This window comes from Rhinopithecus roxellana, chromosome 12 (genome assembly GCF_007565055.1).
Source record: "Rhinopithecus roxellana isolate Shanxi Qingling chromosome 12, ASM756505v1, whole genome shotgun sequence".
In the NCBI taxonomy this organism is placed as follows: Eukaryota; Metazoa; Chordata; class Mammalia; order Primates; family Cercopithecidae; genus Rhinopithecus; species Rhinopithecus roxellana.
Genome location: NC_044560.1, coordinates 123,500,378 through 123,528,293, shown reverse-complemented (window position 1 = coordinate 123,528,293; position 27,916 = coordinate 123,500,378). Strand labels below are relative to the sequence as shown.

The 27,916-nt window shown below is 39.9% G+C and overlaps 1 protein-coding gene across 6 annotated transcripts in view; it reads left to right on the top strand.

Moving 5' to 3' along the window:
- Positions 1–27,916, top strand: part of ATPAF1 (ATP synthase mitochondrial F1 complex assembly factor 1) — a 45,539-nt gene that overhangs the window by 5,219 nt on the left and 12,404 nt on the right. For 5 of the 6 annotated variants that reach the window (XR_004060335.1, XM_030941803.1, XM_030941801.1 and 2 more), the window contains exons 3-9: positions 3,933–3,983; positions 4,492–4,554; positions 8,937–8,987; positions 10,182–10,229; positions 16,474–16,569; positions 18,165–18,272; positions 25,712–25,785. Coding sequence is in view for 5 of the 6 variants with exons in the window: in XM_030941803.1 (XP_030797663.1) it covers positions 3,933–3,983; positions 4,492–4,554; positions 8,937–8,987; positions 10,182–10,229; positions 16,474–16,569; positions 18,165–18,272; positions 25,712–25,785 (491 nt within the window). In the remaining variant the exon portion in view is untranslated. Of the gene's footprint in view, positions 1–3,932; positions 3,984–4,491; positions 4,555–8,936; positions 8,988–10,181; positions 10,230–16,473; positions 16,570–18,164; positions 18,273–25,711; positions 26,639–27,916 lie in introns of those variants that run through there. The other variant, XM_010363008.2, reaches the window with a different exon arrangement.

The following is a 27,916-nucleotide window of genomic DNA, read 5'->3' as shown; positions in this document are numbered from 1 at the left end:
AATATTTTAACAATTGTCATTTCCTATAATAAACATTTATAGTAGCAAGGTTACAAGTCAATAGCTCTTGGAAATATTACTATATTATAAACTTCAAATATTAGATAGGAATGTTCTTTGCCCCTTTTTGGTAAACAGACTTAGAAATTTAGCTTTATGAGGCCAGGTGCAGTGGCTCACGCCTGTAATCCCAGCACTTTGGGAGGCCAAGGCGGGCAGATCACGAGGTCAGGAGATTGAGACCATCCTGGCTAACATGGTGAAACCCCGTCTCTACTAAAAATACAAAAAATTAGCCGGGCATGGTGGCGGGCGCCTGTAGTCCCAGCTACTGGGGAGGCTGAGGCAGGAAAATGGCGTGAACCCGGGAGGCGGAGCTTGCAGTGAGCCGAGATCGCGCCGCTGTACTCCAGCCTGGGCGACAGAGCAAGACTCCGTCTTAAAATTTAAAAAATTTTTAAAAATTGGCTTTATGATAAAATGCAGACTATGTAAAGATTTAATTTAAATTATGTCAGCTCTTAGGTAAATATTCACTTGCAATCTTCTTTATCTAGCTAGATAGAGGAGTACTAACAGCTAACACATATTCTCCATTCCCACAGTCTTGTCTTTACTACTTTGAGTCATTGGTTCCCAACCACATGGGACTCGACATCCCCCTTTGATAATACATTTTTTAAAAATTCTCCCTTTTCCACCCTGAAATAAAACAATAGATATGTAAAAATATAAATATAACCTACCTGTATGTATAACCTCAGGTGGGAAAATCAATATAATGCCCTAACCATAATATAAAGGAAAGCATTTTTTAACAAAATACATATTTTAGCATGTAAATATTAGGGCACGACTACACTGTGAGACCTAATGTAGTCATGAGGTGCTTCCACCTATTTGTGAAATAACCACGAACATGTAAGCAGCAAATACTGACTGGCAAATGGGTGTTATGTTGATAATTATAAAAACTCTAAAACCACCGGGCATGTTGGCTCACGCGTGTAATCCTAGCACTTTGGGAGGCTGAGGCAGCAGATCACTTGAGGTCAGGGGTTCGAGACCAGCCTGGGCAACATGGTGAAACCCCATCCTTACTAAAATGCAAAAGAAAAATCAGCCGGGCATGGTAGCTGTAATCCGAGCTACTCAGGAGGCTGAGGTAGGAGAATTACTTGAACCCAGGAGGCGGAGGTTGCAGTGAGCGGAGACTGTGCTACTGCACTCCAACCTGGGCGACAGAGCGAGACTTCGTCTCCAAAAAAAAAAATTCCAGGCCAGGCGCAGTGGCTCACGCCTGTAATCCCAGCACTTTGGGAGGTCGAAACAGGTGGATCACAAAGTCGGGAGATCGAGACCATCCCAGCTAACACTGTGAAACCCCATCTCTACTAAAAAAATGCAAAAACTTAGCCAGGCGTGATGGCGGGCACATGTAGTCCCAGCTACTCAGGAGGCTGAGGCAGGAGAATGGCATGAACCCGGGAGGCAGAGCTTGCAGTGAGCCGAGATCGCACCACTGCACTCCAGCCCGGGTGACAAAGTGAGACTCCGACTCAAAAAAAAAAAAAGAAAACCTCCAAAACCACAAGCAGTGTTATCAGTGACCTGTGATTCCACAATCACAATGTAGAATCTTTCAAGTTATATAGTAGTTGCATTTCTGGAAATTTTAGTACTTATTAAAGCTGTATTAAAAAAAAAGAAAAGGTTCTAGGCCCAAGTAATTATAAATATTGAAATATTATAGGTATTTTCACCTGCAAGAATGTCTGGCTAGACATTGAAAAGTTGTACAGGATGAGGGAAAGTTTTTTATTATGTAGGACTCATCTCATTTGGCACCCCTCCCATAATGCAGATATCAATATCCAGTAAACTTCTATGATAACCATAAAATTATCCGCACAGATTTCCAAAGGATCCATAGTAGGGAAGTAAAGCACCCATTTAAAGTTCGTATTAAATGTTTCTGATTTTTGGCATGTAGCTTCAACTGCTTTAATTACCTTATTTCATCAATTCTAAAGCTCACTCTTATTTTTCTCATTTTAACATCACTAAAATTGTCTTATAATTGATGTGACAGGAAAGTATTGTACTATTTAATTGGCATCATTTTCTGATGCATAAAATAATGGTGCATCTTAAGATATGATGTCTTAGATTTGATAAAATGCAATACGCTTATACTTAGGGCTTAAATTTTTTATTTCTGTAAGTGAAAATGGATACAAATAATGGATTGGAGAGACATTGTATAAAAACCAATACGTGAGGCTTCATGATTGAAAGGTGAAAGCAGCTGTGCAAGTGGAGGTTTTGTTTTGTTTTTGTTTTGTTTTCATGGTACACCTGAGAATGAGTGGTATGGAAATGAAATTCTCGTCGGGCGCGGTGGCTCACGTCTGTAGTCCCAACACTTTGGGAGGCCGAAGCGGGCAGATCACTTGAGGCCAGTAGTCAAGACCAGCCTGGCCAACATGGTGAAACCCCATCTCTACTGAAAATACAAAAAATTAGCCAGGCATGGTGGCACATGCCTGTAGACCCAGCTACTTGGGAGGCTGAGGTGAGAGAATCACTTGAACCTGGGAGGCAGAGGTTGCAGTGAGCTGACATTGAGCCACTGCACTCCAACCTAGGCAACAGAGCAAGACCCTGTCTCAAAAAAAAAAAAAAGAAAGACAGAAAATGAAATTAACTCCTTTTTAGATGGCTTACATATGAAGGAACAGTTACACCCGGATGTTGTCAGTGTATAGGTGCATGACCAAAAAAACTAAAGTATGTTCAACAGGCTTTTCTCTGATCTGTGGGTACAGGTTCTGTGACCATCATTTATGAAAAGTGTGGATTAATTAAAGCACAGAGTGACTAAAGGCAAGGTTTTATGCAGAAAGTGTTTTTCAGCCTCAGAATCCCAGGTGCAGAATATACTTCTGAGAAGCACAGCCTTGAGTGGAAGACTCAGAACAACCTATCCCTACTATCAGAAACAACTCAAAACAGGATTTACTGGCTATGACCTTTATGAGAGATAATGGCTAAGAGACAAAATAATCACTTTCAGTTGTTTTTGGCCTTTTTTGAAGGGAGTCTAATTTGATGGAGGAAACATTAAGATTGAACACTCAAAAAGACTCTAGTCTGCTGAGGATGCCTACCATCCAAGTGTTGTCAGAGATAAGCAGTATCCTTGGGTAACACATCTTTCCATTTCTTACCACTTCTATAGTTCAATGTGGAATAGGTCAGGACAGAGCACAGTAATCCCAAGCAGGCCTAATCCTGGGAAGAAATCCCTCATATCCACAGTGGCAGGTGGAGAATGGACTGTCAATACTAGTAGATGATAGTTTACTGACAGAGAAATCTTATCTCTGAATATCAGAATCTTAGAGGAAAGTTGTTGTCTTATTAACAATAATTTTTATTTTTATTTATTTTTATTTATTTATTTTGTTTTATTTTATGAGACAGAGTCTCACTCTGTTGCCTGGGCTAGAGTGCAGTGGCGTGATCTCAGCTCCCTGCATCCTCCGCCTCCCCTATTCAAGCAGTTCTCCTGCCTCAGCCTCCCAAGTAGCTGCGATTACAAGCACCCGCCACTATGCCCAGCTTATTTTTTGTATTTTTAGTTGAGGCAGGGTTTCATCATGTTGGCCAGCCTGGTCTCAAACTCCTGACCTTGTGATTCTCCCGCCTTGGCCTCCCAAAGTCCTGTGATTACAGGCGTGAGCCACTGCTCCCAGCCAACAATAATTTTTAAAGTAGTGTTAAATTTTTAGAACAGTTATTATAAAAAGTGGAAAGAAGTGAGTTCTCACATGCAAAATTATTTAATGAGATTGGGTAACTCACCTAGTTTAGTGACCTTTGTTCTTATGAGTAAAGTGTAGATTAATATCTTGTCTTATATATTTCAGACAGATGCCTTGGGGAAACAGTCTGTGAACAGAGGATTCACTAAGGACAAGGTAGGTTTCTAATTAAACAGAGGAAAAAAAGCTTGAAGTCAAATGGTACACCTAGAACAAGAGGCTGCAAATTTGAACATAAGTACTGTGGTTCAATTATTTTGTGTAAGGTGATTTTCCATATGTAAAAGTGAGAAATATTTCTATGAACTTTTGTGTCCTTGACCATGACCCCTAGCATAGCAGTTTAATTAAAAATAACAACCAAACTTTCTCCTCTTACCAGCTGCAAAGTGCTGCAGGACTCATTGGTAAGGGTGAAGCATTTGGGAAGTACATGGCAACCTAATAGAAACTCTTCAGGAACAGAACTATGAAAACCTGTCTAGGCTTGGGGGCTCACTTTCTCTGAGCATGTGGGTTTTCTTATACTTGTTTTCTACTTTTGGAAATCTGTTTCACTGTCTTGATGTGTTTGCCACAGGCTTAGAGATAAGAGTTAAGCTGTTTTGTTTTGTTTTGTTTTGTTTTAATTATGTGTTAATTGGTTTTTATTTTCTCTTTGAAGACTCTCAGTTCAATCTTTAACATTGAGATGGTAAAAGAAAAGACTGCAGAAGAAATAAAACAGGTAATGAATGAAAATGGGCTGGCATGCTCTATGAAAATGTGAATTCTGTGAACCAAATCTGAGAGTACATCTTCTGACACCTCTTTCTAGCCATAATGAAAGGTAATAATAAAAGGCAAAAGTGATGAATTACTTGAAGAACAATGTCGTAAGAAAACTTGTCTTCTTTGTGACTCTTATATGTCTAATCAACTTGTATTTCTACTTTCTTTTTCCTTCCTATAATCCACATCTCCTGTAACCCTCATCAGTACTTTATACCTGGATTACTGCACTACCTTTCCAAATAGGTTTCCCTGCTCCTATTTTTTCCACTCCACCCATAATATGCTCATCAACTGAGTCCTCTGAAACTTCTTCTTTCATTATGGAGAAGTATAGTGTATTGGCTTAAAAATACAGACTCTAGAACCAAGCTGCTGGTTTTAAGTCCTAGCTCTGCCACTTACTAGTTGGCAAGTAAGGACTTGGACAAGTTAACTTATCTGGGCCCTAGTTTCCCTATTTAAAGTGGAGCAAATAATAGTACTTACCTCATGAGTTATTTGGATAATTAAGTGAGTTAACATTTTTTATCACTTAGAACAGTCCCTGGCACAGAGTAAGTGCTATATTTATGTTTTTAAATAAATGGGAAAAAAATATATTAGGAACCTGGTCACAAATGTTCAATGACTTCCTGTATTCCTTTTCTTGGCATTCATAGCTCTCCATTATCACAGGACTTTCTGCAGGAGGCTTCCTGAACACTTTCCTTCAAAGCACTCATGAGCTATCCTGCCTGTTTGGTCATTTATATTTTTATACCTGTGATTCTTTTCTCTCTAATAAGCTATTTTTTTTTTCAGCATTCCTTATAGTTCCATGAATTATATATTAGGTAGATTGAAAGGATCAAAATAATAATAAAAGCAGCATACTCTATCAGGTACAATGCCTAATGCTTCATATGCATTATTTCATTAAATTCTTTTAACCACCCCGTGAAGTGGGTGCCATTATTCCCAGTTTACAATTGAGGAAACTGTGACTTAAAGAGATTATGTAACTTAGTCAGTTGTAGAGCTGAGACTCAAACCCATGTCTATTTGACTCTGCATCATATTCCCACAACTGGAAGTTGTGCTAGTTACCATGGGTTTCCTTTGGATGCTGTATCATTTATTTTAGCACACATTTAATGCATACCAATTAAATGTCAGACTTTGTGCCAGATACAGAGATAAATGAGAGAATGCTCATCCCCAAGGAGTTTTAGCCTCCACAAAATGGATCAGATCAGCACAGGGTTCTTTCTGTTAATAGAGGCATATGCAAAGTGTCAGGGAGAACTCAGGCTGTGCCTTTGGGAAGAAGTGCCAAAGGAACATGGACACTTTAGGGGAAAATTAAATAAAAGTAATCAGAATATGGGCTGGGCACAGTGGCTCACGCCTTAATCCCAGCACTTTTGGAGGCCGAGGCGGGTGGATCATGAGGTCAGGAGATTGAGACCATCCTGGCTAACACAGTGAAACCCCATCTCTACAGAAAATTAGCCGGGCTTGGTGGCAGGCGCCTGTAGTCCCAGTTACTCAGGAGGCTGAGGCAGGAGAATGGCATGAACCCAGGGAGGCAGAGCTTGCAGTGAGCCGAGTTCGCACCATTGCACTCCAGCCTGGGCGACAGAGTAAGACTCTGTTTCAAAAAATAAATAAATAAATAAATAATCAGAATATGCTGTCCTTAAAATGAGAAGACAGTGTTTTGACATGCAAAAAAAGAAAAGGTAAAGCAACCTTATGCCACATTGAAAGTAGTTTCCATAGATCCTAGGAGTTAATAGTCCTTTTGTGCTCTGTGTTGATTAGATGGATCACACTTTGATTAGTATCTTCAACTGGGGCCCCATATTTTAACAGAAATGTTGACAAAAGCAGACCAACTCTAAAGGAAGTTGACCCATTCTTCAGCACTAGCTCACTGTGGTGTCACCTTGGTTATGATACCCTCCTCTACTTCTATGCCTTTGTTAATGTTGTCATTCTCTGCTTCAAATGTGTCTCTTATCTCCTTCTCCTGCCCTACCTGTTATCTTCCCAGCATCCTTATTTCCCTACTAACTCCTAATCATTCTTCAGGATACAGTTCAAGTGTCCCTTCCTCTGGCACTTTTCCCTGCCCTGGGTTAAGTGCCTCTTTTATATTACATGTTTCTTATTATGTCGCAATCATCTGTCATTCAACCAACATTTTTGAGTACTTTTTGGGTTGCAAGGCATTGGTGACAACACAGCAGATACCTGCCTACAGGGGGCTTGCAAACTAGTGAGGGAAATAGATCCAGGTGCAAATGATCTTATTATGAAGTAGCATATCCTAGACATCTTAAGAGAGGTATAAAATATGAAAGCAAGGGGGAGGAAATAAATAAAATAGAAAAGCAACTCACGGGAAAACTTCTGACTATAATATCAAGTGAGACTACATGGAAGAAGAAGCATATAGCCTCAGCTTCAGAGGACAGGAAGAATTTGGGAGGTCAGAGGTAGGAAAGAAAGACTTTCTAGTCAGTGCCAATAACATGTAAAAAGGCATGGAAAGGCAAAAAAAAAGGTAGTAAAAAATAAGAACACGGAGCATCTATATGATGTTAATGGTAAATAAGAAAAAGACACAATATTGCATATATGCTACATCTATGTATACTATAAAAGAAAAATTCTTAAGACATACTGGAAAGAAATAAAATAACAGTGGTCTTTGTTAGGGTGGTAGGACGGGTATTTTTTCCTTTTCCCTATTTTCTAATTTTCAAATTTTATTATATAATTTTTTTATTCCCTACTTTTTGGTATTTGCATCATGAAGGTCAACTGTACCTTCCTTGTTCTTTAGTGCCAAGCAGAGGTAGGACTTCTGATTGGTGCATACCATAGATCCAACAGACTTTATCTCTTCCACATGTAGAAGACTTTCTGGAAGCAGGATTTTAAGAGCTGCCTGTAACATGCCAGTAATATCTAACATGGTTTTGCTGTGTCCCCACCCAAATCTCATCTTGAATTGTAGTTCCCATAATCCCCACATGTCGTGGGAGGGACTCAGTGGGAGGTAATTGAATCATAGGGGCAGTTACCTCCATGCTGTTCCCATGATAGTGAGTTCTCATGAGATCTGATGATTTTATAGAGGGCTTTTCCCCCTTTTGCTCCTTCTTCCTGTCACCATGTGAAGGACGCGTTTGCTTCTCCTTCTGCCATGATTGTAAGATTCTTGAGGCCTTCCCAGCCTTGTGGAAGGTGAGTCAATTAAACCTCTTTCCATTATTAATTACCCAGTCTCTGGATTAAGAAAATGTGGCACATTTACACCATGGAATACTATGCAACCATAAAAAAGGATGAGTTCATGTCCTTTGCAGGGACATGGATGAAGCTGGAAACCATTATTCTCAGCAAACTATCACAAGGACAGAAAACCAAACACCACATGCTCTCACTCATAAGTGGGAGTTGAACAATGAAAACACATGGACACAGAGTGGGGAACATCACACACTGGGGCCTGTCGGGGGGTGGGGGATTGGAGGAGGGATAGCACTGGGAGAAATACCTAATGTAAATGACAAGTTGATGGGTTCAGCAAACCACCATGGCACATGTATACCTATGTAACAAACCTGCACATTGTGCACATGTACCCTAGAACTTAAAGAGTAATAATAAAAATGATAATAAATGAATAAATAAATAAATTGCCCAATCTCGGGTATATCTTTATTAGCAGTGTGAGAATGGACTAATACAATATCTGACAAAAGCTAACATTATTTGTCGTGTTTATTCTGTGACAAGTGCTGAGCTAAGCACAGACCTACATTATTTCAGCTAGTCGTGACAATTCTGTGAGGTTATTATTGCTATTTTATTGATGTTATTTAGGGAGTTTTCAGTAATTTGCCCAAGGTAGTATAGCTAGTAAATGACTGGAGCTGAGATTCACATCCAGTTCTGCCTAACTCTGATCCCTGAGCCCCAGTCCTGACTCTCTGGGAAGGCTCACAGTTGGCTGGGGAAGTGTGGGTTTGGGGAGGAAATAAAAATGTGAAAAAAAAGAAGTTGTCTATCACACACAACTTATTAAGAGGAATGATTTTTAAAGTCATAGAATCAGTTTCTCTGTCAGGAATTTGTTATTAAGAGTTACAGTTTAATCATCTGTAAGAGTGGGTTGTATTAAATCTTTTTTGTAATGTGCTAGTAATGAAAGCATTACATTGGGTTTTTCCTCTCTGTTATCAAATAGCTTATTCCTCTGAACAATGAAATCTGTCACCATTTCTTGGCACATGTTGAAAAGATTACCCACATGTCACAGACACCCCTCTCTTTTCTGTACAGATTTGGCAGCAATATTTTGCAGCAAAAGATACAGTCTACGCAGTTATTCCTGTAAGTAGTTTGAAGGGGGAAATGAAAGTGTTACAACATGAGAGTCACTTCTCTAACCTAGCAGGCAGTTGCCTTTACTTTTCCTATGTTTATTGCCTCTTGAGAAGCTGCATTTTACAGCCCTGAGAGTTTTTATTATGCCCTGAGCACCAGAGATCGGAAGCTCCATATGGTATATTTATGGCTCTTGTTTTCCTTCTTTCTACTTTAGAAATGTCTCTGAGTCAAGTCTCTGACAAGGGAGCGTGCTATAAGTTCATGTTGCTGAGTAATTTCCAGGTGTCTTTTTTTTCTTACTGATGTTTTCCAACCAAGCTGTTGGAATTTAAGATAGGGCCTGTAGCATAGCTTTTTTCCCTTCTTGCCTATAAGCAACCTATGCCTGAGCTGAGTTGGAGCCTCTTCTTAGTCTTTCTCTGGCGAATATTCCCCTTAGCAAGTGGCATTTTCTTGGTCTTTCTCTTCTTGAAATTATTCTTAGAGATGGTCACCATCTACTGCTTGACCATTAAGGTCTGTGACAGAGAAGGGATGCTGCTGGCTTTTCTGGTTTAATGTTTTGCTGGCCTCCACTGTAATAAAGCATTTGAAGTAATAGATTATCAGCTAGTTCTTTAATTGCTTTTCCCTGAAGGAGAGGTGGGGGCTTAGGTTAAGTTTCTATCAAGCACACAAATGTATACAGAGATTACATGAGTAAATGTAAGATTAAGGAGGAAAACATATAGATGGAGGATAAAGCCAGGCCTTTTGGTAGTTATGATGGTATCACTATTTTTTTTAATCTCTCATATATGTATACCCTTATCCTACATGAATTCAACAGCCAGAAGAAGAGTCTTCTCTTTCGTGATGTTTTAGATCTCTGATACTGACTCATTGTTTGAACAGGCCTTCCCAGCTCTCCCTCAAACTAACTTGGTGACTTGATGTCTCTGATACTTGTTAAAGTTCCCTGGAGCATTTGGAGCATTGGTGCACCTAGTCTTTACACATAATTCTGACAATGAACAGCAAAACAGACGTCTGGTTTTTCCTGTCTTTCTGTCATAAGAGTGATTTGAAAATAATGAAACTTAAAAGACTGTTTTAGTTGTATTATAATTCTAGAATTCAGTCTTGATGAATTTACATATGATTGTGGCCTTTTGTGTTTTTTTGTGTAGGTTAACTTTATTCTTTTCCAACCTGCAGGCAGAAAAGTTTGATTTGATCTGGAACCGGGCTCAGTCCTGTCCAACAGTAAGTTTCTGGTGATCATGTAAGGGTTACTTATCAGTGTTGCCAAACAAGTATTTTCCAGCCTATCACATCATATTCCATACTGTCTCACATGTTTTAGTGCTCTGTTTACTTAATAAAGATGCTCACATGTTGATTGTACTAATAAGTTACATTTTCAGCCTTATGAAATCATGTGGGTTTGGCCCAGTAAGCCTCTGGCTTTTTAGCTCCCTACCACATCAGCCCTTTCTGATGTAGATCTTAATCTATCAGTACAAGTGCATTTTGGAAGACATCTGAGACCTTAATCTTTTCAACTTTTTTTTTTTTGCTTTTATTATTATTTTTAATTGACATAATTATACATATTTATGGGGTACAGTATGGTATTTCAATACATGTGTGCAGTGTGTAATGATCAAATCAGAATAGTTAGCACATCTGTCACCTCAAACATTTATCATTTCATTGTATTGGTAACATTCAGAATCCATTCTTCTAGCTACTTGAAAATATACAATAAACTGTTGTTAATTATAGTACTCTATAGCACCATAGAACGCTAGAACATATTTCTCCCATCTAGCTGTACTTTTGTATCCCTTAACCAACCTTTGGCTATTCCCTCCTCTAGTAACCACTGTTCTACTCTCTACTTCTATGAGATTAGTTTTTTTGTTTTTTGTTTTAGCTTCCAGCATACGAATGAGAACATGTGGTATTTGTCTTTCTGTGCCTGGCTTATTTCACTTAACATAATGTTCTTCAAGCTCATCCATGTTGTCACAAATGACAGAATTTGTTTTTTTTGTGTATGGCTAAATAATATCCCATTGTGTATAGACACCACATTTTCTTTATCCTTTCATTTGTTGATGGACAGTTAGGTTGATTCCATATTTGGCTATTGTGAATAGTGCTGTAGTAAACATGGGAGTGCAGCTATCTCTTCAACATACTGATTTCCTTTCCTTTGGATATATATCCAGTAGTGGGAATGATGGATCATGTGGTAATTCTCTTTTTAGTTTTTTTGAGGAATCACGTTCCACCAACAGTATATAAAAGTTCCTTTTTCTCCACATCTTCACCAGCTTTTTTTTTTTTTTTTTTTTTTTTTTTTCATTTAGAGATGAGGTCTTACCGTGTTGCCCAGGATGGCCTTCAACTCCTGGCCTCAAATGACCCTCCCAACTCAGACTCCCAAAGTGCTGGGATTACAGGTTGTCTCTTTTTTTCATAATAGCTGTTCAAACTGGGCTGAGATGCCAGTTTTATTGGCAGTTTTCTTCACCATTTTGGCTATGCTATCCTGGTAATATGTGCCTAAAAGGAATTAAGAGGTTGTAGCTGAAATACTGAGCTGTCAGAAGGCCTAAGGGAAAAGGAGTAGGTGGGATGGACCAGCTAACTTGGTATCAGTAATGATTTCTCGGGTTTTCAAAACATTTTTGGAAACATTGCTGAAAACAGAGAATACCTAAGTAAGTGGAAATGATATATACCATATTCATGGATTGGATGGCTCAGCTTGTTACATTTTGTTTTGTTTTGTTTTTTGAGACAAGATGTTACATTGTTGCCCAGGCTGGAGTGCAGTGGTATGATCATAGCTTACTGCAGCCTCAATCTCTTGGGCTCAAGCAATACCCCCACCTCAGCCTTCTAAGTTGCTGGGATTACAAACATGCACCCCCATGCTCAGCTAATTTTTTTTTTTATGTTTAATAGAGACAAGATCTCACTTATGTTGCCAAGGCTGGTCTCAAATTCCTCAGCTCAAGCAATCCTCCTGCCTCAGCCTCCCAAAGTGCTGGGATTACAGGTGTGAGCCACTGTGCCTAGCCTTTGGTATTGTTAAGGTGTCACTTCTCTCCTAATTGGTCTCTAGATGAAATACAATACTATTCAAAACCCCACTAGGCATTTAAGAAATTGATGAGCTGGTTTTAAATTTTTACTTGGATATTTAAAGGACCTGAGATAGCTAAAACAATTTTGAAAAAGAACAAAGCTTGAGGACTTACATTTCCTGATTTTAAGACTTATTGCAAAGATACAGTAATTAAAACAGTATGATATTGGTACAAAGATAGACATGTAGATTAATGGAACAGAGTAGAGTCCTGAAATAGACAAACGTATGTGGTTAGTTGTTTTTCAACAAAGGTGTCAATAAATTAGAGAAAGGATAATCTTTTCAACAAATGCTGCTAAAACAATTGAAGATCGTGCACACACAAAAAAAGAACCTCTACTTTTACCTCACAGTGTATACAAAAATTAAAGTAGATCATAGAAGTAAATGTAACTGTTTTTTTTTTTAAGTAGATCATAGAAGTAAGTGTAACTGGTTTTTTGGCGCTTCCTTTGTCACCCAGGGTGCAATGTGGTATGATCTCAGCTCACTGCAACCTCCACCTCCCAGGTTCAAGTTATTCTCCTGCCTCAGCCTCCCAAGTAGCTGGGATTAGCCACCACACTGGGCTAATTTTTCTATTTTTGGTAGAGACGATTTTTTTTTTTTTTTGAGTCAGAGTCTTCTTCTGTTGCCCAGGCTATAGTGCAGTGGCATGATCCCTGCTCACTGTAGTCTGTGCCTCCCAGGTTCAAGCAATTCTTGAGCCTCAGCCTCCTGAGTAGGTGAAGTTACATGAGCCCACCACCACACCCAGCTAATTTTTATATTTTTAGTAGAGACAGGGTTTCACTATGTTGGCCAGGCTGGTCTCAAAACTCGTGACCTCAATTGATCTGCCTGCCTCAGCCTCCCAAAATGCTAAAATTACAGGCATGAGTCACCGCATCTGGCCCATAAATATAAGTTGTAAAGGAAAATAAAAAGAAGAAATCTAAATTACCTTGGGTTTGACAAAGATGTCATAAGTACATTACAAAAAGCACAAACTATAAAAGAAAAAAATCACCTTGGGCAATATAGTGAGACCTTGTCTCTACAAAAAAAAATTTTCAAGCACCTGTCATCCCAGCTGCTCAAGAGGCTGAGGTGGAAGGATCACTTGAGCCCTGGAGGTGGAGGTTATAGTGAGCCCAGACTAGACGACAGAGCAAGACCATGTCTCAAAACAATAAAAATAGGCCAGGTGTGGTGGTTCACCCTTGTAACCCCAGCACTTTGGGAGGCTAAGGTGGGTGCATCACTTGAGGTCAGGAGTTCAAGACCAGCCTGACCAATATGGTGAAACCCCATCTCTACTAAAAATACAAAAATTAGCTAGGCGTGGTGGTGTGTGCCTGTAATCTCAGCTACTCCAGAAGCTGAGGCATGAGAATCGCTTGAACCTGGGAGGTAGAGACTGCAGTGAGCCAAGGTCACACCACTGCACTCCAGGCTGGGTGACAGAGTGAGACTTGGTCTCAAAAAAATAGTAATAAATAAATTAGATTTCATCAAAATTAAAGTATTCTATTTGCATACCCAAATAGCTTCTACATTCATAGCAACATTAGTCACAATAGCCAAAAGGCATAAGCAGCACAAGTTATATCAGAAACTCTTATTACTCAATAATAAGAGGACAGACAAATGGACAAAAGATTTGAACATTTTATCAAAGAATGGCAGATAAGCACCTGAAAATATACTTGATAGCATTAGTCATAATGGGAATCCAAATTACAACCACAGTGAGATACCATTAGAATGACTAAAATTTCAAAAACTGATCATAGCAAGTGTTGGTAAGAATGTGGCACACCTGGAACTCTCCTATACTGCTGGTCATATTGCAAAATGGTACAACCACTTTAGAAAATTGGTGGTTTCTTTAAAAATTAAGCATATACCTGCCATACTAACTAGCCATTCCATTTCTAGATATTTTCCCGAGAACTCAAAGAATATGTCCATAGAATGACTTGTGCACAAATGTTCAAGCAGCTTTATTTGTAACAACCAATGCTAGAAACAATTCAAATGTCTGTCACTAGTGCACAGGAATTGTGGAAAGAGAGAATGTGTGCATGTGTATGTGTGTGTGTGTGTGTGTATACATAATGGAGTAATATTCAGCAGTAAAAACGAATGAACTATTGATACATTCAACAACATGGTGTTTTGCAAAGGGGCCATATGTGCAAAATGACCCCCAAATGCTGAAGGAGCTGAGAAACCAAAGAAAGAGGCAGACAAATCCAATTTGTGGGTACAGGTTGATTTACTGGGGGAACTTACAGACAGAAGTGTGGTATTGAGTGGCTGCAAGACGGGTAGATCTCCACACCACAACCAGATAGACCCAATATATCTTATATCTTGGGGAAAGTATACATGCTCTGGAAGGAACGTGTATGTGGATACAGTCATCACCGCCTCTTATTTCTGCAACAGCATCAAGGATTGTTTTGGAAGAAACTTACAGTGAATAGATGGTTCTACATAAAGAGTAATACATCAACTAGACATTTGGGAGGCATTCCTGGACTTGGGGTTAATCAGAAGTCACATGTTGGACTAGCATTTAAAATAAAGTCACTCTTGTTCCCACACATGGATAGATCATGAAACAATCATGCTTAGTGAAAGTAACCAAACCAAAAAAGTACTTATTCTGTGGTTCCATTTTTACAAAATTCTACAAATGCATACTAACCCATAGTGGCAGAAAGCAAATCAGTGGTTGCTTAGGGACAGTGAGGGATAGGGAAGTATGAACTACAAAGGGCAAAGAAACTTGGAAGTAATAACTGTGTTCATTATGTTGATTTTGATTATGGTTTCACAATACACATATGTCAAACTCGTCAAATGTGTACTTTAAATATGTACAATTTGTTGTATTTCAAGTGTACCTCAATAAAGCTCTAAAAAAGTATTTTCCCTAGCAAGGGATCATCTGTCAGGTAGGCACTAAGTTTATCTCATCTAATAATAAAAATTGGAGCCTGAGTGGTTGGCAATAAGAAGATAATTTGTGACTAATGTGTATTGGGCTGCTTTCTACTTTTGTTTTGTTCTGGCACCATTCTTTTCTCTGCTACTCATCCCCAATTCTAAACATCTTGAGCATAAAACTTATTTTTTGGTGTTTAGTCTGGAGCCATGCTCCAATATCAGCCTCATCTAATAGAATGTGAAGTAATTACAGCAATTGGAACAAGAGCTAATTCAGCAGCATTAGAAAGTTTGGAAATTGAAACACCCATCAAGAGAAGGATAAATAGTGATAAATTTCTACAGTAGAATTCCATACAACAGTGAGATATTTATGAATTAAGAGTTATAGATATCAACATGGATAAATCTCAGAAGCATAATGTGAAGTAAAAAAGTTACAAAAGGATACATACACTTTGGTAAGATTTAAGTTTTTAAACATATAAACTACTACTTTAAAAAAAAAATTTCTAAAGACAGGGTCTCACTGTGTTGCCGAGGCTGGTCTCAAACTCCTGGGTTCAAGCGGTCCTCCTGCCTCAGCCTCCTGAGTAGCTGGGACAACAGGCGCATGCCACCACACCCGGCAATCTTTTTGTTTTTTTGTAGAGAAGGGGTCTCACTATATTGCCCAGGTTGGCCTCAAACTCCTGAGCTCAAGTGATCCTCCCACCTTGGCCTTCAAAAATGCCAGAATTACAGGTGTGAGCCACCATGCCCAGCCTGTAAACTACTAGTTCTTACTTACAGTTATATACATATACATTTAAAGTGTTAAAATATGAAAAAGAAGGATAGACACCAAATGCAGGATAGATGTTAACTCAGATGGGATTGGAAGGGAATGCAGAGGGAACCTCAATTGTATTTCTGATGCTTTCTTAGGTGGATTGGTAAGTACATGAGTGTTTATTGCCTCATACGAATTTCTTAATTTTAAAAAAATGTTTTAGGCTGGGAGCAAGTGGCTCACGCCTATAACCCCATCACTTTGAGAGGCTGAGGGAGGCGGATTGCTTGAGCCCAGGAGTTCAAGACCAGCTTAGGCAACATGACAAAACCCCATCTCTACCCAAAAAAAAAAAAAAAAAAAAATGTAGTCGGGCTTAGTGGTGCACACCTGTAGTTTCAGCTACTTGGGAGGCTGAGGGGGAAGATCACCTGAGCCCAGCAGGTCAAGACTGCAATGAGCTATGATCATGCCTGCACTGCAGCCTGGATAACAGAGCAAGTACCTGTCTCAAAAAAATTAAAAAATGTTTTAAAAACCAAATATGGAGGAAATGGAATGAATGTTATAGGTGGTTGGATATAGAGCAAATGATTTCATTTATTCATCCGTCTCCTTGTATATCTGTTTTTCAGTTTCTGTGTGCTCTGCCAAGAAGGGAAGGTTATGAGTTCTTTGTAGGACAATGGACAGGTACTGAACTCCACTTCACTGCACTTATAAATATTCAGGTAGGTGGCTTGTGCCCTTCCTCTAGAGGAAAGAGGATTATCCCTTGGTGGGACTAGAAACCCTTGCTGAGGCTCAAGGACACAGAATATCTACTTACTCCTAGCATTTATTATTGTGGCACACTTGAATTGTCATACTTTTTGTGTTGGACTAGTTTTCTAGGCCCTCCTCAATACCTAGAAATTGGAAAAGACTCCAAAACACCTTCTCTGACTACTTCTGGTTCTCTTTTGTCTCTTCCCCAGACCTCTAGTTGCACATACTGCATGTGCCTCATTAAACAAACATGCCTGAGTTATGATGGTTATATTTTTAACCCAAGCTAGAAGCCCCTTGAGGAAAGCTCCAAGTCTTAAATGTGTTTTATTAACTAAGTCAACACCTTCCAACATGCCAGGTGAATAGTTTAATAAATGTTATTTTGTTTGCTTTCTTCCTTTTTTCTTTGTTTTATTTCCAACAAAACAATATTAACTTTAATTAGATTTAAATGTTAGATTCAAAACTTTTAAAACTTTTAAAATAAAAGTCAATATTTTAAATCATAACTAGGATTGGCATTCTATATTTTGAGGCCAAATGTGGCAAAAAAAACAAGCATGAGTTATATTTGCTTTGAAGTTGGGGTAAAGAATGCAAAATAGAATGAAGGAGCAGCTTTTTACTTTGCTATTTTGTAATACATCTAACAACCTTTTATTGAGCACATACTTTAATAACCGACATTTGATGTACTTACTATGTGCCACATGTTTTATATACATTATGTCCTTTTAATCCTTACAAATACTCCATGAGATACTTAGTTATTATTTCTAATTACGTAGAAGAACGTGGCCTCAGAGAAGTTAGATGCTGAACTGTTACAAGTACCCTAATGATAGTTAGATATTTATAATTAAAAAGACTCACTGAAATTTTAGACATAAAGTCCAGGAATCTTCTTTTGAATGTAATTGTTTCCTCCTGTGCTATACAGGGGCTTTAGCTTTGAACCCATCCTCTCTACCTAGTCTAGACTTGAGATTTAATAACCACTACTGCCCTGATCATTCTTCATAAAATTATGGTGTTTCCATCCTTCTCCCCTTCACCCCCCAACCCAGATTATATTTTAGAACTGCACATTACAAATCTGGCTCATGTGCAAACTCTCCAGCTACTGCTACAGCTTAAAAGAGCTGAGTCTTCAGAGCCAGCCAAGGGGAGTAGATTTCAGCTGTGAAATGCACTAGTCCATAAAAGTGGCAATTACACAAGCACATTGCTTTCTTTAGAACTTGATTTGGTAGCTGCTTGTGCCATTTTGTTTTTAAATGTATGGTCACAATGACAGATTCACTGCCTACTGTAAACATTTTCTGGGAAAAAAGCCAAACCTTTTCCAGTTGAAGACACAAATAACACTGTGCAAACTGTCAGTTTCACTGTGCCTTTGCAGGCTGACCTTACCGCCACATACCAGTCCTCCAACTCACTAGCCACCCAAGGGGCTGTTAAGAGCCAGAATTTCCTCTAGACTGTCTGTTGCTTTGAAATTGCAGTTTGTTGTGATGGTACCTTATTGTGCCTTGATAAGTGTTCCACCTTGCAGACCCGAGGGGAAGCTGCAGCCAGCCAGCTGATTTTATATCACTATCCTGAACTTAAGGAAGAAAAGGGCATAGTGCTGATGACTGCAGAAATGGATTCCACATTTCTGGTAAGAATTAATTTGTAAAACTCTTTGGATTTACCTCGTGGCACTGAAGGTATTACTATTCTGCCAAAGCTCATGAGAGAGAATTTCAGAGAGCTGGCCGGGCGCGGTGACTCAAGCCTGTAATCCCAGCACTTTGGGAGGCCGAGATGGGCGGATCACGAGGTCAGGAGATCGAGACCATCCTGGCTAACACAGTGAAACCCCGTCTCTACTAAAAATACAAAAACTAGCCGGGCGAGGTGGCGGGCGCCTGTAGTCCCAGCTACTCGGGAGGCTGAGGCAGGAGAATGGTGTAAACCTGGGAGGCGGAGCTTGCAGTGAGCTGAGATCCAGCCACTGCACTCCAGTCCTGGCGACAGAGCGAGACTCCGCCTCAAAAAAAAAAAAAAAAAAAGAGAATTTCAGAGAGCTACATATACATTGTTTCTTACTTATTTTAAAGTTGACAGTAAAGTTGTCTTGCTGAAGATCTTCCAATCTGAAGTTAGTACAGATCCTCAATCATTTATTCACAATTCTGAAACCCATGGGCTCTGAGAACAAAATGTTTTTGTTCTCATTTGATCACAAAACTTGAACTCATTTGGTAACTGAATCTTTAAACTGATGTGAAACTACTTATATAACTAATCCCATTTGGTGTGGTGTATTATGCATTTTACTAGGGAAATATTAATGTGTTTGAATATGGGGAGTCACATAATATACAGTTATACAGTATCTATACCTATTATCTTTCTAAAATCCAATAATTCTGAATCTAAGACACATCAGGCCCTAAAGGTTTCAGATAAGGGATTGTAGACAAGTAAATTACAGCTTCTTAATTATAAGGAAGAGTTGTATGGAAGCCTAGGATAGCTCTCAATATTTTATCTTCCTTCATACTGTTCATTTATATAACATTCATCATTTATAGTGTTTTTCTTTCCTCCTTTTCCCATTCCTAGATGAGAATCACTGAGATAGAGCATTGACCATATGCTCATAGCTAATGATGCCCACTGTGTTCTCTCTGCACATCCAGGTGCCAGGAGCAGTGTTGTGATTACTGTACATTGTTTATCTAGTCCTTGCTCATTTCAGCCGCATTTATCTGGCAGAGGTTAAGTTCAGAATGTCCCCAAACAGTGGACACTTCCCCCTAACAGTCTTCATTACAGCACCCACTTATTTTTTCTCTTTCTCTTACCAACTGCATAGGGAGAAAGAAGTGATATCACTCAGCTGATATCTCACAGTAGCAGTGACCTACAAACCTAGGACACAATGAGGCTTCTACTTCCCTGTTATTCTTGAAGCTATTCAGTTCCATCTCTCCCATTCTTGCTTCCATGTGAACCCTTCCATTCATCACATTCAACTGAAAGTTAGCCACAATTCTGTCTGAGAATATGGAATTGCCATTAACTGAGATAGGCAAGATTGCAGGAGGAATAGGCTTGACAGGAAAATCAGGAGCTCACTTTTGGATGTGTTAAATCTGAGATGCCTATTAGTATCCCAGTAGTAGACAATTATATATATGAGCTTGGACTTCATGGGAGAGGTCCAGGCTGGAGATGTAAATATGGGAGTTGTCAGCATACAGATTGTACTTAAAACCATGGGACTGAATGAAATCAACCAAGGAAGTAAGTAAAAATAGAGAAGAGAAGAGATCTAAGAACTGAGAGAAGGGTCTCCATCCCTGGAGAGATGAAGAAGCATCAGCAAAGATTAAGAAGGAATGGCCATGAGGTAGAAGGAAAATTAAGATGGTAGAATGCCCTGGAAGCTAAAAGTGAATGTTTCAAGGAATAGGGACTGCTCAACTCACAAAATCTCTTGTTTATTAGGGCAAATGAGATGAGGACTGAGAATTTACTGATTTCACAAACATGGAAGTCACTGGGGGCCTTATAAGAGCAGTTTCATAAAAGTGTGATTGGAGTAGATTTAAGAGAGGATGGAAAGACAAACTGAAGAATCAGCATAGAAACTCTTTCAAGGGGCATTTCTATAAAGGGAAGGAGAGAATGGGGTATTAGCTGGAGGTGGAGAAGTGCACCCAAAAGTATCTTTTGTTTCAAAAATGAGAAAGATAACATATTTGTATGCTGATAGGAAAGGTCCAGTTGAGGCTGGGCACAGTGGCTCACGCTTGTAATCCCAGCATTTTGAGAGGCCAAGGTGGGTGGATCACTTGAGCTCAGGAATTTGAGACCAGTCTGGCCAATATGATGAAGCCCTGTGTCTACAAAAAATACAAAAATGAGCCAGGCATGGTGGCATGCACTTGTAATCTCAGCTGCTCGGAAGGCTGAAGTAGTAGGATCACTTACGCCCCAGCAGCAAAGGTTGCAGTGAGCCGAGATTGCACCATTGCACTCCAGCCTGAGCAACAGACCCAGACCCTGTCTCTAAAAAAAAAAAGACAGATCCAGTAGAGAGGGAAATGTTGATGATACAGGAGAAAGCAGGGAGAAGTGATATTTTTGAGTGGGCAAGTCTGGTAATGAGGTGTTGATCTTTACCAGGAATAAGATAGCAGGAGAGAAGCCAAAGTGTAAGGACACTGATACAATTAGATGGATAGAGGTAGTAGTATAAGTTTCCTGCAGATTGCTTAGTGAAAAGAAAGAAAAGTTATCAGCTGAAAGCAAGGTTGGAAAAATGTTGGACATTTGAGTCAAAAAAAGGAAGTACAAAATTGTTGTCTAGGACAAGCGTCAGCAAACTATACAGCCTATGGGCCAAATCCAGCCCACTGCTTGTTGTTATAACGCCCACGAGTTAAGAGTGTTTTCTGCCTCTTTAAATGATTAGGGGAAAAACCTTTTTTTTTTTTTTGACCAGGCTGGAGTGCAGTGGCATAATCTCGGCTCACTGCAACCTCCACCTCCCAGGCTCAAGCAGTTTTCCTGCCTCAGCTTCCTGAGTAGCTGAGATTACAGGCGTGTGCCACCACGCCCGCCTAATTTTTGTATTTTTAGTAGAGACAGGGTTTCACCATGTTGGCCAAGCTGGTCTCGATCTCCTGACCTCAGGTAATCCACCCACCTCAGCCTTCAAAAGTGCTGGGATTACAGGCGTGAGCCACCACGCCGGGCCAAAATCTCTTTATTCTTAAAGAAATACAGAAATTGTTTAATAATAAAAGCTATTATTAAAGAAAAATAGTATTTCAAGTTTTATTAGAACACAGCCATGTTCATTTATTTACATAAATGGTCTGAAGGAAGTTAAAGGTGAATGCAAAGAAATGATTATTGACCATGGAATGGAAGCTGGATAATGAGGAAAGTGAAAATATAAGGGAGGTTAGAGACAGTAAGAATTATGAGTCCTAATGGGTTGTGGCAGTTGGAAGTGAGCTGGAAAGATAGGAAATAATTTGACCATGTGAGTGAGTGACAATATAGAGATTGTACTATATTTTCTGGTCTTCGGCAGAGCACAGCACCTAATCATATTACAAGTGGATCCTAGAGGTCAGAGGAGGCCCATTCTGCTGTTTGCCATTTTTACCACCTCACTCTGGTGGTCTCAAACTGCTGCACAGTTCTCATCATTGTTAAAATTTGCTTTCTGGCCTTTTAACATTTGACAACATATAAGACAATACATATTTATTTGCCTTGTATAAATCAACTTGACTGTGAGGTTCCAATGTAGTATAGAACTAGACATGTTAGAACTTGTTGTACATGACTTAGAGAAGAGAAACTTGGAAGTATAACATGAATATATGATCCCCTGTATACTCACACATGAACTGTGCACTTTAGGCATAGTATTTCCAACTGTGGTAAAGCATTAACGTCAAATGAATCGAAATACATGGAGAATAGAGATTTCTTCCAAACTAACTTTAATGCTAAAAACTAATGGAATATTTTAAAACCTAGCTTTATTTGGCTCCACATCTATGTCAATGGATGATTTCATTGAAATGCAGTAAGTGCTAGGATAGACATGCAGAAGGTTCTAGGGAGAGTGGGGCGGTATCCCTGGGCCACAGGGAGTAATATTTCCTGGGGATGACACCGGACTGAACGTGCAAACAGCAGGAGTTTAGCCTGATAAAGAAGGAGAGAAATGTTTCAGACAGAGGGAATAGCATAAGTAAACACTAAGAGACATAAAATGACTTGGAGTATTGTAAAGAGTTTGGTATCACTTGTGTGTGTGTGTATGTGTGTGTATATATGGTTTGGTGGTTTGTGTTTAGAGATTTAGCTTTACCCTGAGGGCATGAAAAGAGTCATTAAAGGGTTTGAACAGAGAAGAACCCATAAAGAGTTGGATTTTAAGACCTAGCCTATTAATTATTAACCTTAATTATTTGCTTCCTAAACATTCTGTAGTTTCAAGTCTAGTCAGTATGATAATTTAGAAGTCAGTTGCAATAGTCTGCACAAGAAGCGGTGAAAACTTGAACTACAGCAGTGGTAGTAGAGATGGAGGAAAGAGAATGACCCCAGGAATATGTAGGGAATAAAATAGGCAGGACTTGGTGCATTGATTGTAGATTTGAAAATTGAAAGGGAGGAATCAAGTTTGTTAAAATACCTCTTTATTGAGCAGCACAGGGAGTTAGTATATTTATCTTATTGGGTCTTGGAAAAGGAGGAGACTGTTGCTTCATGTTGAGAGCCAAGAGAATAAAAGGCAGGAGAAGAATAAGGGCTGGTGGGGGTTGCCTTTTTATAACCCTCCATGAGAGATAGACATCTCTCCTTGTGTCTTACCTTCCTACTCACTGTACTAGTGGTCTTCAAACTTCTTTTTTTTTTCGAGACGGAGTCTCGCTCTTTCATCCAGGCTGGAGTGCAGTGGCTAGATCTCAGCTCACTGCAAGCTCCGCCTCCTGGGTTCATGCTGCCTCAGCCTCCTGAGTAACTGGGACTACATGCGCCCACCACCACGCCTGGCTAATTTTGTTTTTGTATTTTTCATAGAGACAGGGTTTCACCATGTTAGCCAAGATGGTCTCAATCTCCTGACCTTGTGATCCACCTGCCTCGGCCTCCCAAAGTGCTGGGATTATAGGCGTGAGCCACCACGCTCGGCCCAAACTTCTTTTTAAAGTAGTAGGAAGACCCCTTTATCCAAACAAAATCTTACTATGTAAAACCCCAGGATATGACAGCTAAAACAGAGGTGAAGGGACCTGAGGCACCTCCACAGAGCCCCGAGGACTCTACAGAATAGTTTGAACACCAGTGTTCTAGGTGAACACAGCTGAACTTACTCCTGCCTTCACTACCCCAAGCTTCAGATAAAAGTTGATGTCAGAGGCCCTGTAGCCCAGGGACTGAGAGAGTGGTGGTATCCTCAGATTATAGCAGTGCACTTGCTTTAGAAATGATTTGCTCTTGAGGCATGTGTGAATTTAAGAAAGGTAAAATAGATGAAGTAGTTATTGGCCTTAATCAGTCTTAATTATCTTGCCCTACCAGAAACAGCAGGATGAATTGGGGCGAATACCAACCAGGGAGTCTAGAGGTCTAGTCCTGGCTGTGACCTTGGCTGGCCACTTGACCTTGAGCCATCCCTGAACTTCATCCGCCTTGGTTTCCTAGCCTATTAAATGAGAACTGGATGATCTCTGAGGTCCCTTCTAGCTCTAAAATTCTATTAATTTGAAGTAGCCAGCTTTTTGGGAAAAGGTTTTTGATTGAAGATGCAGTCTCAGAGATTAGTGCCTGCTCATGAGAAATGTCCTGAAAGTCCCACAGAGGGAACAGAGGTGGAGCACAGCCTGTGTTATTTATAAACCCGTCTTCATCATTCTCTAGCTAGACATAGCATACTTTTGGCAGTAAGTTTTTAGTGGGAATTTTCCATGACCTTTTGAGGTTTAATTTTGGCCATATGAGCACGGTGATAATGGACAAGTATCTCTGACCAACTAGAACTGCAGAATGTATAGCAAAAGTAAGAGATGTCTGAGGTGACTCATTTGCAAAGTTTGAGAGTGTAGCCTATGTTCTAACCCCCATCTCTATCATTTTTTAATTTTTATTTTTATTTAATTTTTTTTTAGAGATAGAGTCTTGCTCTGTTACCCAGGCTAGAGTGTACTGGCATGACCATAGCTCAGTGCAGCCTCAAACTCCTGGGCTCAAGCGATCCTCCTGCCTCAGCCTCCTGAGTAGCTAGGACTACAGGCTTGTGCCACCACATCTGGCTAATTTCTCTGCCTCTGTCATGTAGAGTGGCCTGCTCACCATTTCTTTGCTACTGAGTTTTAAAGAAGGTGGCCCCTTCTCTTCCCTGGGCCGTTGCTGATGTATTAATTATAAATGGCTGCATAACAAATTACTACAAAACCTAGTGGCTTAAAACAAGAAACATTTATTACCTCACAGTTTTTATAGTAGCAGCTTAGCTGAGTGGTTCTGGCTCAGAGTCTCACAAGGTTGCTGTCAAGGTGTTATCTAGGGGTACAGTCATCTGAAGGCTGATTGGGCTTGAGCATCCACATCCAGCCCCACTCATATGGCTCTTGGCAGAGGCCTCATGTTTTCATCATGTTTCTCCATAGGGCTGCCTGAGTGTCCTCACTACATGGAAACTGACTTTTCCCAGAGCAAGAAAATTAGCAAGAGAGAAGTTACAACCTTTATGGCTTGATAGCAGAAGTCATTGTCCATCATTTTTCATTTTTTCGAAGTCCTTTTTTTTTGAAGAGAGAGGGACTCACTACATTACCCAGACAGGCTCAAGCAATCCTCCTACCTCAGCCTCCTAAGTAGCTTGGACTACAGGCTCACACCAATGCCCCCAACCATTTTGTCATAGTCTACTTGTTAGAAGGAAATCATTGAGTATAGCCCTCACTCAAGGAAAGGGAAGTTAGGCTCCATCAAAGGGAGGAGTATCATAAAATTTGTGGGCAAATTTTAAAACCATCACAGCTTGCTCTGGGAGTACTTTTCTGACCAAGGTAGTATCATAACAGGTTTTATTCAAGTGTATATCTGGTTAGTCAAGAACTCAGTTCTCACTCACAAACTGGTTCTTAGAGCTAGGTAACTATTGCTCTCTTATTTCCCCCTTGAGATATATTTAACAGTTATTAAGGAACTGGATGAAGAGAAATAATGTGAACATGCACATTAATTTATTCAGTAAACATTCACCAAATGTCACTCTGCAGAGATATAAAACAAACCAGTCTATGTCTTTGAGGAGTTTGTACTAGGGAAAATAGACAAAAAAAGAAAAGGAAAAATACAATACAGTGTGATAAATACTATGATAGTGGTAAGCACAGGATGATTTGGTACACAGAGAAGGAGCACCTAACCAAGACTAGGGACGTCAAGAAGTTAGGGAAACTTTCTGGAAGTGGTGACTCCTGGGCGAGGGCCCCCACCCACCACACAACTCAGACAAGAGCTTTGTGACCCTGTGCAAGAAAGGACCTCATTATTCTTTTTACCTTACAGAATGTTGCTGAGGCACAGTGCATCGCCAACCAAGTTCAGCTCTTCTATGCTACTGATCGGAAAGAGACCTACGGGTTAGTGGAGACCTTTAACCTCAGACCAAATGAGTTCAAATATATGTCTGTCATCGCTGAATTGGAGCAAAGCGGGCTTGGAGCAGAACTGAAATGTTCCCAGAACCAAAATAAGACTTAGAACTGTACAGGTTGGCCCTTCACCTAGTAGACTCAGCCCTCGATAGTCTAGAGCCCACCCCCTCCTCAGGAACTCAAGAGCTCAGCATTTATAATGAGCAATTGGTAATGAGTTGCCCTGTGTGCTTATCGCAAGCAGTCATGGAGATGAGCCCTATTAATTGATGTTCGGGAACGAAGGTACCTAAACATTCTGATAATTATCTCAGCATACTTGAGGTTTTCTTTTTTAAGTGTTCGAGGTTATAACAAGAGACAGACAAGGACCTACAAGGCAGTTGACTTGATTTTGCACAGTGTAACAGCGCAGTTGCATTCTGGCCACTTTGACCTCATAGCTCCCAAATGATGAGTTTGTCATTTTTATGAACTCATGACAGGATAATAAGCTTGAAGACCTGCTGTAGTTAGATAGGGGCTTTAATGCTTCCCATGCACCGGTCATCTGGACAAAAGCATAAGCCAAACATCCTGTTTCAACTGTAGAATAACCAGATATTCCCGTCAGGATAATGACTTCATCTAGATGATGCCCCCCAGAGATGGCTTTAGTGTAGCTGGCTTGGGGTATCAGCAAATTTGAGGTATAGTTAGATAAACGGTACAGGGTCTGCATACTATTAAACCATAGTTTGTGGCACCCGCTTCTCTAACTCCACCTGTTAGAAGCTATGTGTTTGAAGGAATAAATCAGTGCAGTGTAAATAAAATGCTTTTGTAAGGAGAAGATTAATCCAGGTTTGCATGATTTTTTTAAAAACAACTCTAAACATGATACAAAAAAGTGGGTGAAAGTAAATGTTCCCAGAATGGATGTGGGGAAAATATAGCAATAATTTTTTTTTAAAGTTTGGCTTACAATGTTTGTTATACAAAATAATGAAATCTAAGTTATGTACTGTCCATAGTATCAGGGCTATGGGCTGATTTTATCAAAACTCATCTTGGGACTGAACAATTGCTTGGAATACCAGAAATAAGAAAGTTGCTCTCCAGAGCTGGAAACCCATCTTTTGTTTGTAATGTCACTGTTGTGGCTCCAAGCTCAGTGAGAGGAAAGAATGGTGGTTACACACCAGCCTTCTGAACCCAAGGCCCCCAGTATTGTTGTCAGCTGCCTTTACTATGGCATTTCTTTCTCTTTCTTTTTTTCCTGAGATGAAGTCTCACTCTGTCTTGCCCAGGCTGGAGTACAGTGGCACAATCTCAGCTCGCTGCAACCTCTACCTCCCTGGTTCAAGCAATTCTCCTGCCTCAGCCTCCCGAGGAGCTAGGATTACAGGCGCATGCCACCATGCCTGGCTTATTTTTGTATTGTTGTAGAGACAGGGTTTCACTATGTTGGCCAGGCTGGTCTCGAACTTCTGGCCTCAAGTGATCCACCACCTTGCTCTCCCAAAGTGCTGAGATTACAGGTGTGAGCCACCATGCCTGGCTTGACATTTCTTTATTGATCTAACATGCTCCACTCTGCTGCCTAAGATCTGGTTGTATGACACTGAATGTGGTGAGTGGGAATTTAAGCAGTATTTGCAGTTTGTGTGTGTGTGTTTTCTTCCTTCCAGAAGAATTTTTATAGGTGGAGCCTGTCCCTAAGCTCTTAAAATAGGATAGACCTCCCACTGTTCTCTGAGCTGTGTCTATTTTGTTGCACCTTTGAGTCTATGTATTGAGAGAGACAGTATTTTTTTTAAACTGGGGAAGCTGCTATCCTTTCACTATTTCTCTAAAGGTTGAGCTGTTAACTAATGCAAATTCTGGACCTGCTTCTGGTCCTGGCAGTTTATCTTTTGAGAAACTTGAGTCTTCTCTGCCCTGCCATTTTCATTAAATGCCTTCTGACCTTCTGAATGTTTTGGGTCCCAAGAATTTTTGACGTCAGATGGGGTCGTTTTTATGGGTATCCAGTTATGTTTGCTTGTCTTTCCAGATGGACCCAGTTATTAGCCATATATAATACATTGTTACACCTCCACCAGCGGGTGAGGAAATGATGGAAAAAGGAGTAAGA